We start from the raw sequence: 17941 nt of genomic DNA on the forward strand, positions 1-17941 counted from the left end.
CTGGGTTAGCATGGGGGTGTTCTGGGTTAGCATGGTGGTGTTCTGGGAGCGTGGGGGTGTTCTGGGAGCATGGTGGTGTTCTGGGTTAGCATGGGGTTCTGGGGAGCGTGGGAGTGTATGGTGGTCTGGGAGCATGGTGGTGTGCAGCACTTGATCCTGCAGCTGGTCTCTTTGGGGGGTCCATGCACTGACGACCGCCACGGTGACCGTGTGCCACCAGATGTACATGAACCATCTTTGAAGGTGAACTTGTAAAGTGCAGACAGCGTATTAAGGAGGTCAAAACTTCTAGTGAAATATCTGGAATATTTATCTCCGTTGGCCGTAAAATCTAAACTCTATTGCGTTGCCACTGAACTATATCCGTGCCACGAATGTGATGGAGCTGAATTCACGGCTGGTTTGAGCCAATACAAGATCAATTGTGACTGAATAAATAATCCCCACTGCAAGAGACATGCAGGGAGGCCGGCTACCGTGGCAGACTAACCCCGTGACAAGTGGTGAAGAAAAAGGGACCCAAGGGAAATGTGATTTAAAAAAATAAAACTTCACGGAATGCTGGAGCAGTCCAGCGAGTTTTACGTCTCCAGACCCGTTGAGGGAAAGAGTTGCTCCATCCAGGCTACACCAAAAAGCTCATATGCCTGACGTAGACCGGTGTGACTACTTTATACAATAGCACCCCAAGCGTTTCCCCTCTAATTACCCTTAAATATTTGAAGGTACAGTGTAAGCAATAATATAATAATGTGAAGTATATTGATTCCTCAAACATGTGAAGAGAAATGAAACACAAAAGTGACTAAAGCTGTTTGCCTTGAACGCTAACGTGTGTGTCTGTTACGTTACCCGTAAACTGTCACGCTGGAGCTTTCTAACTGAACGGCTGCTTGGAGCCAGTAAAGCTTAACAAAATGCCCGGATGGAGGATCTAAAAAGCACAAAGATAAATCAGTTTCAATGAGTGTTAAGATTCATAACTTAATATTTTTAATAAACTTTAACATTTAACTTTAGTGGTGTCTTTGGACTGAATTGTTGAAAAGGTGTGGGGAGGAAATTAAATCAACAAATATATGTAAAGAATATATATTATAGCTTAGCATAGCCTAGTATTGTTTGCATAAATATTATGTGGAAGATGGAAAAGACTGGAGGAAGGTTAAAATCTTTAACGGGGCATCTGGCGCTGGACTGATCTAAAGAAAGATAACAGTGACACTTGGTGAGGTTTTGTGAGCCCCCCTCCCCCGCATCACGTACATTCCGGAGGTGATCACATACAAAGAGCTCTATATACTCTCAGAGCAGGAGAAGGCAACAGAGACATTTACTGAGCGCAGATAAGATAAGGAACGGTCCTAGCTAGGGCAATTAATATCCGGATTCACACACACACACACACATGCCCCCTCTCTGACCCAACACACACACACACACACACGAAGAGGCCCCTTTTGACGAACGACTTTCTAGACGCAGCGCATCCCACCTCGGAAGAGATAAGATTTTCTTAGGCGCCTCTCTCTGGTCCGAATACTCTAGGTATCGGGCTGAGGGGGTCCATGCATGATGTCTACTTGTATCCTTATTTCTGAATAAAACGCTAATAAATGTAAAGTAGAAGTCTACCGCTGTTTCTTTCAGTCAGTGCCGTCTGGGTGGGTGAGTTCCTGATCCTCCAAAACCAACATATATATATATATTATATATATATAACAAAAAATATGTTCACTTCACCAGCATTGCGTGGGCTTTCAGGGTTCCGGCAGGAATTTCCTGGATATGGCACGCAGTGGTGTAGTCTGCATCGGCAGTGCTGAGTTGAAGCGTTGTGTCGGTGCTTACCGGAGAGATTTCTAACTCCGGCCAGGCTTTCCGGCAATTAACGGGCATGCATTTTGCCGATTTTTGAAATTTTATTTTTAGGGTAGGGTAGGAAATGCCTCATTGAGATTACAAATCTCCTTTACAAGAGCATACTGACCCAGACAGCAGCAGCAGCACGTCACACCAAGTTTCAGACAATACAACATAAAACAGCGACAGACAATATAAAAAAATCACAGCATGAATAAAACCAAAACTAAGACTCAAGTCAACACAACCCAGCTCACACAGGAGCACATACCTCCATCAAAGAAAACATCTACAACCAGATGAATCACCCTCCAATTCTTTCAATCCATTTTATAAACGCCTCAAGAGAACCGGTTCCTGGAGACCCGGGTCAGTCTGCAGCAAAGTCCAAGCCGCAGGAGCAGCAAACCTAAAAAGTATTTTTCCCATTTCTAGACGGACGTTCGGGACGGAGAGCAAGAGGAGGCCTTGAGATTTAAGCAGGAGATCACTTGCTAGAGGTCTTGGTTGCTCCCAGCCTTGATGTCTTCAGGCTGCTCTAAGTGCTCCTCATGGCTTAGTTTGGCCTAATTTGGCAATCCAGACTCTTTCCCGGCTTCTCCTCTGAGTCACGTTCAATCTTGGGTTGCATTTGATGATGGTGGTTTTGAGGGCCTCCCAGCCATGTGTGACAAAGTGTTCCACTAAGTGCGTAGACTTCTTATTTTCCTTTGTTATGTTATATTTAAGTTGGGCAAATCTGGTATAGTAAATTCCCTATTTCACCTACGTATTGCGATTTGCATAATGTGCAATACATAAATAAATGCAATTGGTTCGGCCAATGTGGCCCCATGTAGTACCACATCACCTGTGTTCTGATTTTTACGCCATTGCTTGTGTTTAAAACATAAACCTGTTTTTACTTAAGCTATAGGATCGGTTCCTATCTTCGCCCTAACAAGGAGCTCTTTAATGTTTTTGTTTCTCCTGTATGCAGGAAGTAGACTGAGTCCTTTTTAAAAATCTTAGGGCCTGCAGTCATTTTGTTGAACGTTTTTTTCTGCATTTATATGCTAGATTCTTAGTGGGTGGCAAAAGCATAGTAATAACTGGAATATTACAAGAGACTATTATAGATTTGGTTTGTAGAAATATTTTAAAGCATTTCCTACAAAGTCCTCGAGTACACTAGTGGACAAAGCTAGGAATAGGATTAAGTCAGCTTTTTCTAAATCCTCTGGTCTGGTTCTGCGGCGTGTGCGTTATAGATGAGGCCGTGGTCCCTGCTGGTTCTTGTGACCGAGGCGTAGGACCTACGTTGTGGTTGGGGTTGTTTGAGAGGTTGCAAATACCATATTGGAAGTGGGTAAAAAACTCTGGCATTCCTCTTTCTTTGCAGCCGGCACCGATTCCTCAGACAGAACTTTCCTCAGACAGAACTAACAGTCTCCATCACTTGTAGCTGTGTCTGGCCTCTCCTCAGGGGAGCTGGTACCCATACAAGGTCCTATGCTGCCCCCTAGTTCTCAACATATACGCCATTGTGCTGGAGCTGTAAACTGAGTAGTGTGTAAATAAAGCACTCAAAATAGGGTTAAAGCAGTCAGGTGAATAAGTGGCGGCTCACGTGGGTTCAGGGGTTAAGAAGAAATTGTCCCCCTGCCTTCAGTAGGCTTAAGAATGGGCATGGCATGAAGGGAGAATGTGTAGAAAAGTGAAAAATAAATGAAAAAACACGTGTACGGATGCTTCCCAACGCGCCACCAAAATGCTCATAACATATATAATGGGGATACATATACAGCTGAGTCCGATCCCCCCCCCAAGAAAAGTTCTAAGACTCCATCACTAAAAGGTGTTGTGGTGGAGGCTAATGTGTAGTACCTATGTACATAAGGGGGAACATAATAGCACAGGAACAAAGGAGGAACCGGAAGTGCAACTGCACATAAGAACAATAGAAAACAAACATACTGTATATACTAAAGGGTGTAACTGCCCCTGAACGACTTTAAAACTAAGAAAATCATAAAAATAACAAAAAATAATGAAAGAAATATAAATGGTTTTTAAACTGATGCCGGAAGTGTCTTTCAGAGTGGCTACTGTCAAAGCTTTAGCTGGAGGCGCCCTCAGGTGGGCAAGCCAGACCCCCATGTCGGGCCGGAGTGTGACCGGGTGTGGGCTCTGGGGTAAAGACGGAGGTCTATGGGATGAGGGGTCAGGGGGAGAATCCTCTGAAAGGGAATAATGGTATAAAACACGCCTCCCCTCCGTGACCCTCGTCCGGGGACTCTCACCCCCTGCCGGGCATAGCCTAGGTGTGACCAGGTGATGGTGAAGGGGCCAGAGAAACTCCTCAAGAGGGAGGTTGGGGTCGGGCAGGTGTATGTATGCAGGATCACCCCCGAAGATTTTCCATGTGGGTGTGGGGCTCTGTATGGGGACAACTTGCCTCTAAGACCCTGCAGACATGCTGTTCTGTCTGGTCCTGATGTGGAGGCTGGACCCCGGAGAGGTGATGAGAGGTGGGCTGCTGCTCAGGGCTATGCCATGCCGATCGAAGCCCGGAGGGAAGCCGACCAGTCTGGCGAAGGGGTCTCCCCTGACCACGGCTTGAGGTGTGTGCCTCTTGTGGTAGGTGATGTTGACCTCCGTTCAGCGGTGTGGCCTCTCCAACTCCTAACTCTGGGTCCCTCGGGGTGATAAGGTGAACAGGTTAATGTGTGACCTCTCACCCTGGCATCGCCTGTGGCCCTCCTGCCTCTGACGTTGAGCCCCCGTGGTAGTGTGGAGGCTCTGTGCCCTGCCGGTGCCCGGTGGGACTTGCTTCCCTTTCCCCGTTCTGGGCCTTGGGCTGAGGTAGCATGCTGCCTCTGTTTGCGGGGTCAATAGCCCCGATGCAGGTGGGTAATGTCGGTTGGCATGACATTTTGTGCGTGGGTGACGTGATTCGGCCAGGAGTGGACTTCTTCAGACCCCAAACAATGCGTGGTGAGAAGCGCTCGGGTGTGTCGCTGCGCGTCTTCCCCAAAAAAGAATGGAGGAGAAAGTGGCCCCGACATGTACTCCGCCTCGTGCACCTGCAAAACGCCGGTCTCGTCTTATAAGCCAGTCATGTCAGGGTTTTTAGCCGTTTGAAACGGATGTACACATGGTTCAGGATTAAAGCTGGCAAAGGTGAGCACAGGGAACCGATAGTCTTTCTCTCAATGGTGAGGCAGTCTCCTCATGATTGTAATCAGCCAGGGCAGCCCATGCTCCCTGAGCCACTCCGAGTTTTTTGAAAATGTCAAGGAGCGCCTCTCCAGCTCAGTGCAGATGTCTCCACACATGGAGGCAACTTTTGCGTCGAGAGACGGCTCCTTTCCACTGGAGTGCACTTCCACAAAGTCCCTAAAGTTCCATTAAACTATTTTAGTGTTGTGGGTGTCACGGTACTTGATGGCTGGGAATAATCTGATTTTCTGATCAACAAATCCAGCCACCAAACATTGTGTTACATCATGCCCTCTTTCGGAAACCAGTTTCAGGGCCCTCTGAAAGGTGACAGGTACAGGGAAAGCATCCCTGGTGGCTAGGTCCAATGCCCAGTGTTCTCATGTCATGGCACCTTTGAGGTATTCTGGAGGATCAGGACCCTGAAAACGACCCAGAGGGATCCTATCATTCCTCTGGTACAGATCACCCAGATGGACCTGCACCAGTTGAACCTCAAATACCGCCGGTTGGGCACCGAGGACACGCATTAGCGGGAACATTCTCCGGATCCTAATCTCTTGGAGATCGTCCCGGGTCCAATGATTCAGGGGTGGAGGGTCATCACCAACACTTAAGCAAGGCCGATGAATCCTGTATGTGAGACTGTTCTCGTCCGACGAGCTGGTCCCCAGACTTATGCTGTATGGCACATCGCTGAAGCTCAGGGGATGGCCATAAAAGAGTTCCAGAGCCAACTCCGAGACAAGGCTTCAAACATTCTGGGTATGATGTATCTTTCAGCAAAAGGACATACTCAATCCTTAGATGGAATGGGCAGATGACCTTGGAGCTAAGGTCCTGCATGTGGCCCAGGTAGGTTGTGGCTCTGGTTTCCAAAGCAGTGGTATATTGGGGGTGGGACAGCCCACATGTCACGATCGTCCCACTGACCGGGTGTTTAAAAGGGCTTTTCACATTTATGTGGGGGGAGTCTACATACAGCTGGATGAAGAGCACGGAATAAGCAATCGTTAGATCAAGTGCTTTGGAAAGCCGAATGGTGGAGTTGTCTAGCACGGTCTGAAAATTGACTGCTTCATGGATCCCCAGTGCAGTATATAGTGTTCCCTCAGAACCCACTATTTTTCGATCCCGTTCCGTGCCCACGAGCAAAATGTTTGGGTCTTTGGCAACAACATTGCAAGCCACATGAATAGTGGTTCGTGAGTATTGACTCTTCCTTGGCCAGTTCATCCATCTTCAGGCCACTTTCAGACTTCATGCCAAATCTCTGGAGAGTAATCAGGACCTGGAAGAATGAATTTTCCGACTCATCTGCAATGGACGAATCCAGCAACCCCATTACAAACTCCGGGTCCTTTTCAAATTTGTTGTGCTATTTTTTTGTATTGTCGGCCGACATTTGTCCTTGACTGACAAACCCTGAATCTTGGCAAGAAACCCTTTTTGGATGTTGTTGAAGTGTCTTAGAGACATTTCCTTCACCCAACCCTGATTGGCCAGCCGGCTATCGGGGTTCTTAAAGTCCTTTGGTAAAAGGGAGAGATCCAGAAAGTAGCCGTTGCCGACATGGGCGATGGTCACTCAGAGCATGAGTTGAACACACTTATATGCCTCGGATGACAGGGTATAATGTGTTTTTTTAAATAGGTAAACTGGCAATGGAGGCGGTTTAGATGGAATTCAGGCATCTTTAAATACAGAATTCTGGCTTTAACGGCTTGAAGTGATTCAACTTCAATGACGATTCCATCAATATCATAGACGAAGTCCAAAGACAATTTGGGGTCTTCCACGGATGTTGGGTTAGGGTTAGGTGAGGGTGTGAGCGTGACCTCCTAGTGGAGGGTTAGGAGTTAGGGGGTTATGGGTGGTCCCTGTGACAGGACCTCCAATGCACGGTCCAGCACTACCTCACAGCCTCAAGCCCCTCATCCCTCGTTAAGGCCTCTGGGCTGCTTTGTGTTGAGCCTGGCTATCCAGGCTCTCGCCGCCCTCTTCCTCTGGGGGATGCTCCACCCAGAGTTGCACTGAATCACCGTTGTCACCGATTCCCATCCATGCGCAATAAAATGCTTCACAAATGGTGTCTGTTTTCTTCTTTTTACTGACATTATATTTATGCTGGGCAAAACGGGTTGAAATGGTGTTCCCGGTCTCACCCACATATTGCAAGCCACACTGTTTGCATGTCACTAGGTAAACAAAATTTTTTGAGCTCAGCTTCCCCACGGTCAGATTCTGGAAGACTTCTTTTGTCGTGTGACTGGTGAACCAATAGAGATGTTTGAAATGGTCTCCTTGTCTTCTGGAGGTCAGATTTGTAAGAGGTTTTATTTTGGCTCTGACAAGGAGATCCCGAATGTTTTTATTCCTCCTGAATGCCGGAATAATGTTGTGATTTTGCAGTATTTCAGTTCCTGTGGTGTACTGATTAAATCTCCTCTTACTTGCACCTACCATTTTCACCGTGGATGGGGAATAAGTGGCAACAAACGGGAGACCAACAGTGACACTGATGACTTTAGTCTTGAGGAACACCTTGTGCTGCTTCCTCAGGAAGGTCCTACAGTACCCCCTTGTGGACAAAGAGTGAAACAACACCTTCACTGCAGACTGGTGCAGATTCTGTGGAATCTCAACAACTGGGACTTGATCAAGCCTGCGTATGTGTGTTTAGGGTGGAAACTAGTCTTGTAGAGCAGAGCATGTGTGTCTGTCTCTTTAAAGAACACTTTAATGTCTAGTGTGTGTGTGTCATCAAATGTGTCGCTTTTAAATGTGGTTGTGTCGAGGAAGTCGACAGTGGTCAAATTGCTGATGGATTTGATCTTGATTGAGTCGTTGTGGTTGTTGAGGATTCCCAGAAAGATGTCAAAATCCTCTCTCGAGTGTGGCCACACTCCCCAGATGTCGTCTAGGAACCTGTAGTAGTACAGGGGTTTCAAAGGACACGTATTCAAGGCAGAGACCTCCCACTCAGCCATGAAAATGTTTGCATATGCGGGAGCAAATTTCTTCCCCATAGCAGTCCCCTTAATTTGCAGGAAGAACTCTCCATTAAATTCAAAATCATTTTTACTCAAATTAATCTCCAGTAATTGTAGCAACTCTTTTTCTGGTCTATTTTTGTTTGGAAACTTCCGAAATATGTTTTTAATGGCTTGTATGCCTTCTTTAATGTCAATGTTAGTATAGAGACTGTCTATATCAATTGTGAATAGAATAGAGTTGTCTGGGATGTGTAGTTTTTTAACTATATTGACAAAGTGGTACGTGTCCTTGATGTAACTCGCGTGTTTGGTCGAGAGAGGATTCAGAAAGAAATCCAGATATTCTGCAGTGTGGTACGTCTCACTACTGCAGTCGGAGACAATGGGCCTTCCTGGAGGAATCTCATTCGGCTTGCTCCACTTAGCACGGTCTTTGTGAATTTTAGGCAGCATGTAGAACAACCTGGCTCTCGGTTCAGAGTTCCCCATTAAGTAGTTTTTTTGTTTAAAATTAATGAATTTTTTATCCTGTAGTGTTTGGATGATTTTATTAACAATTGGGATAGTGTTTGGATAAATGGGGTTGGTCAATTTGGTGTAATATCTGGGGTCATTGAGCTGTCGGTAACCCTCCCATATGTACTGCTCTCTATCCATAATGACAATAGCACTGCCCTTGTCGGCCGGCTTAACAATATGTTTATTGTTAGCCAGCTCTGTTAGCGCCCGCACCTCCTCTGCAGTGAGGTTCGGTGGCACTCTTTGGACTTCACACTGGCTGTTGAAATAGTGCATGTCTGCCTGGATGAGAGCAGTGATGACATCGGGTATCTGACCTTGTTGAGGAGTCCAGGCTGATTTCTGTATGAAGGGAAGCTGCACCGACTCCCTGGCATGCTCGTAGTAAGCAGCCATTTTCAGCTTCCGATGGTACTGCTGCATGTCAGAGAGGCTCTGCTCCCTGATGTGACGGTTCGTCCCCTTTGTGGGGATGAAATTAAGACCTTTGTTAAGTAGAGCAAGTTGTGCACTGGACAGTTTGAAAGACCTAGTTAAGTTGATAACTGTCTTGGACCCCTCCTGCGTAGCCAGGTTTGTGGGGGTCTCTAGTTTAACCAACTTATCCAGTAGTCGATCATCCGCTGTGCTGTGTCGGGGGTCCAGTGCACGTCATCAGGCCCTGTTCTGAAGCCTGCGCTGGGCAGTGGGGGGATGCCACTGATGTAGTCGTTCAGGTGGGTGAGCCGCTGTCTCCCTTGCCGGCAGGTTGAGTTCAGGACTTAAAGTTAAGGCCTCTATCAGGGATAGTGACTGTACATAAAGAGAAATAGTTAAAGTCCGGGTTGAGGTCAGGCTTTAGGCCCAAGGTAGGCTGTGTTCAAGGGGGCTAGTGTAACAGGACAGGAAGCAGAACTGAAAGGGGGAAGTGGTTAAGACTCCTGAAGAAGCCTTAGCAGCGAATCGTCGGGACTTTTATCTATCCTCCTCCCTCTAAAATAATTTTATTTCGCTCTTTGATCCAATTCACCTTGCTGATCCCTTTGAGGACCTTCCCTGTCTTTGTATTTATTTTTTAACAACTATTATGAATTTTTTTTACGGGTTATCGATCCTCCTTAAGGAATTTTATTTTGTGCTTTTAACCCCGCTGATTTGACTTCCATTTCTTTTAACAACTATTTATTTTTAATTTTTTTATTTTTCTTAGCGGTTTTTTATTTTTCAAGAGCTGTCTTCATTCGGTTGGCTTTTAAATATTGTATTTCTTATGTTGCATCCACGGCCAGGCCCCTAAATAGGCCCAGGGACGGTCGGCTCAGGTGTTTATACTAAAAAAGAGTCCTAGAAAAGTTTTCTTAGTTTGGAGATAAGTACGAGACATATGTGGTGCAAATGCGCCTAACCCTAACCCTAACGTGTCATATTGCCGATGTTCCCTATTTATTTAGTGGTAAATAAGGAGACCAGGCGTGTTGTAGAGCAGGGGGTTTTTTTATTCAGAAGGGGAATGGAATGTTCCCCTAACGCTCTCAATAATACGGTTGCCGTAACTAACTGAAGGACTAGAATCCGGCGTGTTCCCTCCAAGAGGACCAGATGACTCTCCCTGTCTCCGGAGACCAGTGGATCCCATCGGTCGTCGTGATCAGGCTCGCGGTTTCTACCGGTGGGATATGTCGTGGGGTACCCTGGATGATGCTGTTCAGGTAATTCGCGTTCTGCCATTCCCTGACCTCCAGGCGGGGGGAGACGTTGATCATGGCCAAACGGACCACGGCCGCCGGGAAGGTGTCACAGGCAATCCTGCGTAGCTCTAGCATGTCCCTGCCCACCCGGGCGTAATCCCTTGCGGCCCTGTCATTGAGACCGAAGTGCAGAATGACCAACTCGACCTGTGGGGAGACGGGCGTCTTATACCTCAGTATGTGGGTGGCGTGGGAGATTCTAGCACCCGGGAAGCAGTCAACCTGCACTTTTTGGTCATGGATGGGCGGGAGTCGGTCCATGTTGGAAGCTCCTAATATGAGAATCGGTCTGACCGGTGTAAGGGACCAATTACGGGTCTTGTCCCCCCGGTGTTCGTGTCTTGAGAAAAGGTTTTTGGGTGTGGGGGGTCGGTGGTCCGATCTGGGCAACTCCGTCCTTTGGGGTAGTCCTGTAGTCTGCTTAGTCCGTCTGGTGGGGCCGAGTCCGTCTTTTAGCAGCGTTCTGGCCGCGTCAGGTCGGTTGCGGGGGAGTTTTGGGCTAGTCGTTCCTAGGATGGTGGTTTCCAGTGTTTCCCACAGATTTGAAATATACCTGGGGGGGTGGTGGCGTGGGCGGTGCGCGCTTTGTGACGTGCAACAACATGTGACAATCAACAAAAACGTTTGTATTAACATGTTTATTTATGTTAACATGTTTGATCATCAGTTGTTTTCCTTTCGTAATGTGACTATAGTGAAATATATTGAACCTGAACTGGACCCGGGGCCACATTAACCCGCCCACTTTTTTGTTCTTTATGTATAGTCTATATTAGTTTATAGTTATTATATTAGGTGGTGTTTATTTACACAAATATGTTCTGGAATATGCACTATGTTAAACCAATGTGAAATAATAATAAGACTTAACACTAAGGCTGAGCAATACGAGTAAAATAATATATCACGGGATGTTAGAACAATTATCTTAATATTGACATATGACAATATTTGAGTTGACCAACATTTTCATTATTGACAAAGATGGCACTGTTTGTCAGAGCACTTAATCCTTCTGGGTTTGGTGAAGAACAGCTCCAACGCCTCTGAGTATGGGAACGCCTCTGGTGCTGGTCCATTTACTGCTATCCGCAGACATGCAGCCAGGTGCTCCCCTTTCAGCCTGTTTCTCAGGTCAGTTTTCACCTGTAAAACAGACAGTTTCACCTGTAAAACAGACAGTTTCACCTGTAAAACAGACAGTTTCTTTTAAATGAACTATACAAAAATGAAATGCAAAACACTTACCCTGTTCATTGTGGAAAAATCCCTCTCGCAGTTGACACTGGAGACTGGGATGACCAGCCCAGCTGAAGCTAAAAGGCAGAGGTTTGGGTAAATCTCTGCCCATTCATCCTTCTCACTCGCCAGGAGCTGCATTACCTCAGCTTGTGTTTTGTCCTTCAGAAATTATCCAAGGCAGGGCAAATGAGCATACAGTATAATTGAAACATTTACAGATGTCAAAACAAGCAATTCTAACAGTCAAGACAGATTAGACAGAAATCAATTCAGTTCATATATTAATTCAGGTAATTTTACCTTAAATGTTCCAACGTGAACATGCTGCTTGTAGGAGGTCCACTCTTGTATAACAGTGTCCTCCTGCCCTGGGATGAATTTTTTTGTGAGAGTCTGCAACATTGAAATGTTAGTGACTTCATCATTTAAGGCGACTGCCTTTGGACCCAGGACACTGAAGGCCCCCAGCACTTCAATATCCTGGAACCTCCTCTCCATGTTGCTCTCCAGGCTAGAGATGTAAGGTTTGAGGACCTGGAATGATAATATTATAAAGTTTTCAGTTCAAGGAAAAAAAATATTGAAATAAAATGTAAGAAGGGATGTATTTACATCTCTGACAAATCTGGCCCACATCTCTTCCCGAGGGCGCTCCAGAACTCCGTGTCCCCTCCTGATCCTCTCCTCCTCTCCTGCAATGCTGAAGGCCCCAAGTCCATCTGGGTTGTCCAGGTCTTGGTCTAGCCGAGCAAGGAACGTTCCCGGGAGAGGGGTCTCGCCTGCTTCCCGAATTCTCCCCAGAGTAAGAAGGGTGACTGGCACCTAAATGTGGAAACATACAACAATATAATAGGATGGATATAATGCAAATAACTGGGAGCATCAAATGCATGTCTTTGTAATCTACCTGCTCCTTTATGTGGAGAAAGTTCACATCAGCCCTCTGAAAGACCTTGGAAAGCATCGCTATATGGGGCAGCACATCTGCCTGAAGGTAGAGGGCAGCCACAAAGCGATATGTGGCACAGAAGGTGTATAAACCTTTGGCCACTGGGCACTTCCTTGAGCTTGCTTCTTCTGCCAGAGCAGCCAGCATAGCAGGAAGGTTCCTCTGAAGGTTTTGAACAGCTAGGTGCTGCGATAACCACCTTGTATCTTTCACCTCCTAACAACAAGTAGAAAAACTGGTAAGTAAATAAAATAATATGACACCACAATAGTATTATGAAAATTGGTGAAAACACACCTTTACTTTCAGGTCGTTCAGACCAAGAGTGGTAGCGGCAGATCTCAGGGTGGCTGACCTATTTGCACTATTTCTAAAAAATAGGTGCAGTTCCTGCAGGTGGTTGCGGAAGTTTGCCATATATTTTACAGCATTTGAGGAGTCTTTGCATGCGAGTGCTAGTCTGTGAGCAGCACACGCTACAGAAACCAGCTTTGGGTAACTGTCTGTGAGCTGCTTTGCCACTCCATTCAGACGGCCTAGGTTTAAGAATGAAATGTAGTGTTGTTTGCTTTAATAACAGTGAGCTGACAATAAAAATGTCACACAATCCATTATATTTAACAATAAACTCCATACCCGTCATCACCGCTGCACCGTCTGTCCCGAGTCCATAGAGCCTGTCTACCGGGAGCTCCTTCTTCTCTAGGACAGTCTTGATGGCAGCAACAACACTGTCAGCTTTCCCATCTTCCAGAGTGACCAGATCAAGGAAGTGGTTGAAAACGCAACCATCTTTATCAAGGTGTCTAAAATAAAATGAATAGGTTTTCACACATATAATAAGTATTAAGTTTAACTAGGCCTACATCTTTATTTAAATGCACATCATTCCTTTAAAAAATACCCACCTAACATGGATATCCAGCTGGCGGTTTACAGATACATCTGTTGTCTCATCCACCTCTAGGCTGATTGCATTAGAGGACCTTATATCTTGCAAAATAGGCAATTCTACAATCTGAGCAAGGATCTCCAGCATTTCATCAACTATCCTGTGGGATTGATAATTGTTTCTTTGATCCACCTGAGAAAAAAAATCAAAATCAAATAATATAACATTTAGCTGATTAAAGTTCTTAGTTTCACAAGCATCAATTTGTACTAGGTTTACCTTCAGCTTTTCGAAATAATCACAACCCAAAAGCTGAGCTAAACTTAAAAGCTTAGGGTAGTTGGTGTGGTGAGTTGGTGTGGTGAGCAATCTCATTCTTTACCAGCCAGTAAAGGCATTTGAAACCACCTATGACGGCCTCATGCTCCATGGTTACTGTGGGTTCAAAAGCCTGCATCACTGAGTAGCCTAGACCAAGGGCAAAGACATAATTCATTATATGAGCCAAACATGGTTGATAGGTTGCAGAAATTAGCAATACATGAAAAAATTATCTACCTGATGCAAGTGAGACCTGCTGCTTCAGACTATACTGATGAGGCTCTGAGGAGATGTGGCGGTCCATATAATCCATGCGGAAAACAAGAATACCAATTTCGATGAAAGCCCGTTTTAAGGGGCCTTTCTTAACTGGAGGCTTGTGTTGCCTGCAGATTCGGCAAAACATTCCTTTTAAAAAATAAAAACGTGTTAATTATTTAAAAAAATAAAATCAAGTTTTATTACAAATATGACCTTGCAAATGGCATTCATACCATGCTGGGTGAGGTAGAGCCAATTCTTGAACTGTGGCATTTTGAGCCAGTCAGGGTTCCATCCTGAGTGGCGATGCTTGGAATCTGAAAATAATGCATTGGTATTACTGTATTTAAATGGTAGAGTTCTCCTTCCTATTTATACTATGTCTATCTCTTTGAATGGCTTGGAACTGTGCTGCTTGTTCACCTGCACCTGCTGCTACCACACTGGGACCTGGTGCTGCTCCTATCACACTGGGACCTGCTGCCTCTCCCTCAGTACTCTGACTGTTTGTGCCAGCAGATTCACTGACCACCGGCTAGAATTGAAAACAAGCTTGATTCTAGTTTGCTCTCTGCATTGCAACTCACTGTTGAATGCTAACATTGGCTAAGTTACCTGTGGTCTCTTCTCCTTTCCTCGTCTCTCATCCTCATCCTCACGCCGTATTCTCTTAAAGTAGTTTTGAATACTCATCTCTGAGGAGTAAATGCAGGGACAATTAACACTGTCTTAGCTAAAGCTAATCTGTGTCCTTCTAACTGGCATAGCCCGAAGAGAAAACTACGTTAAATACACCCTTAGTTGCCACTTTCTTTCAAATATTCCGAAGCACCTACCAAAGTCGAATTAAAATACAGGTTATTATAAATACCAAACTGCTAAGAAATTATTTTACCGGACATTTTGACCGGAGAGATTTAGATGTGCTGGTCTTCAGCATAAATTACCGGTCATAGTACAGTAGTTACCGGCTAACAGAAACTATTATAAATATATACAATTATATAATAATATATAATTGCTACACAATTCACAATACAACACTTTAGATCCCCATAGCCGATTCTGATTCCGGTGTAATGTCAGGGCTGCTTACCTCCATTGTACTCTGCCGCTGAGTGACAGAACGACCCGCGAAACTCCCCCGCGAAGCCCCTCCCCCCCCCCCGTTGACACGAGCGCGTCCTTTCTCCCGTCCACCCAGCTGTATACATTCACGTCATATAGTACTGACTGACAGCTCACATTTGACAGCAAATAAGTGAGACTTAGTTGAAATGAACACATTTTAAACCGTAGTGTGACTTGACTTACAAAAACAAACCACAAATAGTTAATTTACTCTAAATCCTTATATTATTAATTTTAATAATATAATATAATGTATATAATGAATTGATGATTCCGGTGTGATGTCAGAGCTACTTACCTCCATTGTACTCTGCCGCTATGAGTGACAGACCCGCGAAACAGGATGTAACGCGTCATCTGTGAAGCTCCGTCCACGTTGAGGTCCCGCCCACGTTGAGCTCATTGAGGTACTGCGGCCTGCAGTCAGGGGCTTCTCGTTCGTTTCGCTCCAAGCAGGCTATACAGGAGGTGTAGCCTACTGTAGAGCGAGGGATCACCGACTAGTTAATCGATCGCAGAGCGAACAGGGGGGGATTATTGTCCCCTAGTTAATCGATCGCAGAGCGAACAGGCACTGTACAGGAGGCGTAGATCCAGGGATCATTGTCGATCGCAGATGGCGTTGTACTCGCGCCGCGGACGGGTAAAAAAATTAAAAAATAAAAATAAAAAATAAAAAAGGGTCCTGAAATATACTTGGGCGGCCGTTGATATACCTGGGCGGCCCGCCCAGGTATATCAACGTGTGGGAAACACTGGTTTCTGCGTAAGTCCTTTTTAGTGTCGGGGGAAGGGGAGTCTTAGGAGTGTCCCGTTGTGTCGAAGTCATTGGGGTCGGTGTTGGTGGGTCGTAGGTCTTCTGCGGTGTTGTTGTGGGTAGTTGGGTCCGTCTGCTAGGGGTGAGTGAGAATTTTCTAAGGACGTGGCCGGAAGGTCCTTTTCCAGTGGTTACGTGCGCGGTTTCTCTAATGTAGTCATCTAACAGTGCAGTAAGGACGGGGTCACCGAGGGTGTCATCTTGAGTCACGGTCATTAAGGTGGGAGATGGTCGGTGGGGGGTTGGTCCATTTGAGGGTACTCCTTCGTGCTAATGCCCGGGAGAGGGGGCCTGGGCTCTGCAATCACGAGTACGGGGTAGATAGTTGGTGGGAGTGGTTCCGTGGCCCCGGTGGTGGGGGGTTGGTCCGTCGGGTTCCTCTGGAGGTCTGCTCCAGTGTCGGTGTCCGGGGGGGGGCTGGGTTTTGTATTCGTTACGGGTACGAGGTCGGCAGTAGATGGGGGTCTCACCGTGGACATTGCTGGTGGTGTCAGAAGGGGGGTTTTTTCGGGGCAAATGTGTCGTGACGTAGGTTTCGGGTTTGGGGGGGGTTTGTCGTCGGTAGGGGGTGGGTCTTGGTCGATGGGTGTTGTGGTCAATGGTAGGTCGTGAGGGTCCATGGGAGTGCAGTCCGAGGATTGGTCGTCCGGGTCAAACCTGGGGTCACAATTGGTGCTGGGGAGAGGGGACCTGGAGGTTGTTGCACCTTTGGGGTTTTGGCGGGTCTTAGGTCGAGGACGCCTTGTCGGCACATCCATCAACGCTCTCAGGGAGGTCCCCCCGGGGATCTGGTCAATCCTCAGACCCACTCCTACGAGGTCGTTCATGACGCTGGTCATGACCTTGTCAATCCTATATTTACGAAATGCCCAGCGCAAGGCCACTAGCCACGCCTTCTGGTGGTCAATATTCACGGGGTGAAGGAGGTTGGTTTTCACCCCCGCGATCATGGTCTCGTAGTGCTCCTCCAGGATTTGTAAGTTGACCTGGAGCCAGTTCGAGGCATTGCCCCGGAGCAGAGTTGCCGTAGAGGCTGTCAGGAGAGCTGGTGAGGCTACTTGGGCTAGAAAGTTCTTAATACCCAGGAACGATGGTGGGATTTCGTTAGACCTTGTTCCCCTCCTCATTTGTCTGAGGTGGTGGTGGCCCCTGAGCAGGTTGAAGATAAGCCTAGTCCAGGGGTGGGCAAACTTTTTGACCTGCGGGCCACATTCGGTTCTAAAATGTGACAGAGGGGCCGGGCCAGGAGCATTTGGACACGCAATGTAATTTATTAAACCTGGAGATTGCGTCTGTTTTTTATACATTTCAATTTAAGGTGCAAAGTTAAAGTAATCAACATTTACTAGAAAGAGATCAATGCTCACTTTCAACATTCAAAACAAATTATGACCCAACGAAATACTCAAGCTCAATAATTTCTAATTGTTTTAAACCCATAAAATAATGGACGGATTGTCCTGAGAGATAGAATGTATTAAATATCCTGCCTGCAGCAGAAACTAGAAAGGGGTCTTTAAGCTGACAATTGAAGTTCGATTTTTAAAAATTATTCATATCTCTTCTGAAAACACACCTTTACTCATGTGGACGAACTGTTTTGGTGTTTGAAATTGGTTTACCAAAGGTCATAGGTTCACAAAAGCAGTGAAATATCTGAATACAATGCTAGATACATGTAATTGCACCTGTCCATCATGGAGAGGGATCCTCCTCTGTTGTTCCTGATCCAATGTGAGGTCAAAGGTCAGGGATGTCTATATGCACAGATTGTAAAGCACTCCGAGACTAATTTGTAATTTGTGAAATTGGGCTCTACAAATAAACTGAATTGAATAAATGAGGAAAACCAAATTTTGTATTAACTTTTTTTTAGTAAAAATTATGTGGTCTGTCACACATTCACCAAAATGATAAAGATGGGACTGAGAAATGACTTCATATTGCAGATAAAGTTTCATGGGGTGTGTGCAAATAAAAAATGACCATGACATTTTTTTTTTTTAAATATGTATTGTACAT

General features: G+C 45.9%; 1 protein-coding gene and 1 long non-coding RNA gene across 2 annotated transcripts; both read right to left on the minus strand.

Moving 5' to 3' along the window:
- Window positions 1-10925: 10925 nt before the first annotated feature.
- On the minus strand, window positions 10926-13736 carry LOC130205212 (zinc finger protein 862-like). The gene is made up of 9 exons (XM_056432427.1): window positions 13669-13736; window positions 13406-13581; window positions 13134-13303; window positions 12795-13033; window positions 12456-12713; window positions 12161-12370; window positions 11849-12082; window positions 11555-11707; window positions 10926-11452 (listed from the first exon to the last, which is right to left on the minus strand). The coding sequence occupies exons 2-9, from the start codon at window positions 13534-13536 to the stop codon at window positions 11279-11281; spliced, it is 1569 nt and encodes a 522-aa protein (XP_056288402.1). The 5' UTR covers window positions 13537-13581; window positions 13669-13736; the 3' UTR covers window positions 10926-11278.
- Window positions 13737-13771: 35 nt separating this feature from the next.
- On the minus strand, window positions 13772-14452 carry LOC130205213 (uncharacterized). The gene is made up of 4 exons (XR_008833890.1): window positions 14395-14452; window positions 14205-14288; window positions 13948-14118; window positions 13772-13857 (listed from the first exon to the last, which is right to left on the minus strand). It is a non-coding gene; the product is annotated as an uncharacterized LOC130205213 (long non-coding RNA).
- Between the last annotated feature and the right edge of the window lie 3489 nt (window positions 14453-17941).

Source organism: Pseudoliparis swirei, chromosome 15 (assembly GCF_029220125.1).
Source record: "Pseudoliparis swirei isolate HS2019 ecotype Mariana Trench chromosome 15, NWPU_hadal_v1, whole genome shotgun sequence".
In the NCBI taxonomy this organism is placed as follows: domain Eukaryota; kingdom Metazoa; phylum Chordata; class Actinopteri; order Perciformes; family Liparidae; genus Pseudoliparis; species Pseudoliparis swirei.

Bases quoted from the DNA above. Each gene is read 5' to 3' on its own strand.
- LOC130205212 (XM_056432427.1), bottom strand. From the start codon at position 13,536: ATGCTGGAGATCCTTGCTCAGATTGTAGAATTGCCTATTTTGCAAGAT. The intron at 12,083-12,160 runs GTAAATACATCC...TTATCATTCCAG, and splicing joins GGGCCAGATTTGTCAGAGAT to GTCCTCAAACCTTACATCTC. The intron at 11,708-11,848 runs GTAAAATTACCT...TAATTTCTGAAG, and splicing joins TTCACGTTGGAACATTTAAG to GACAAAACACAAGCTGAGGT.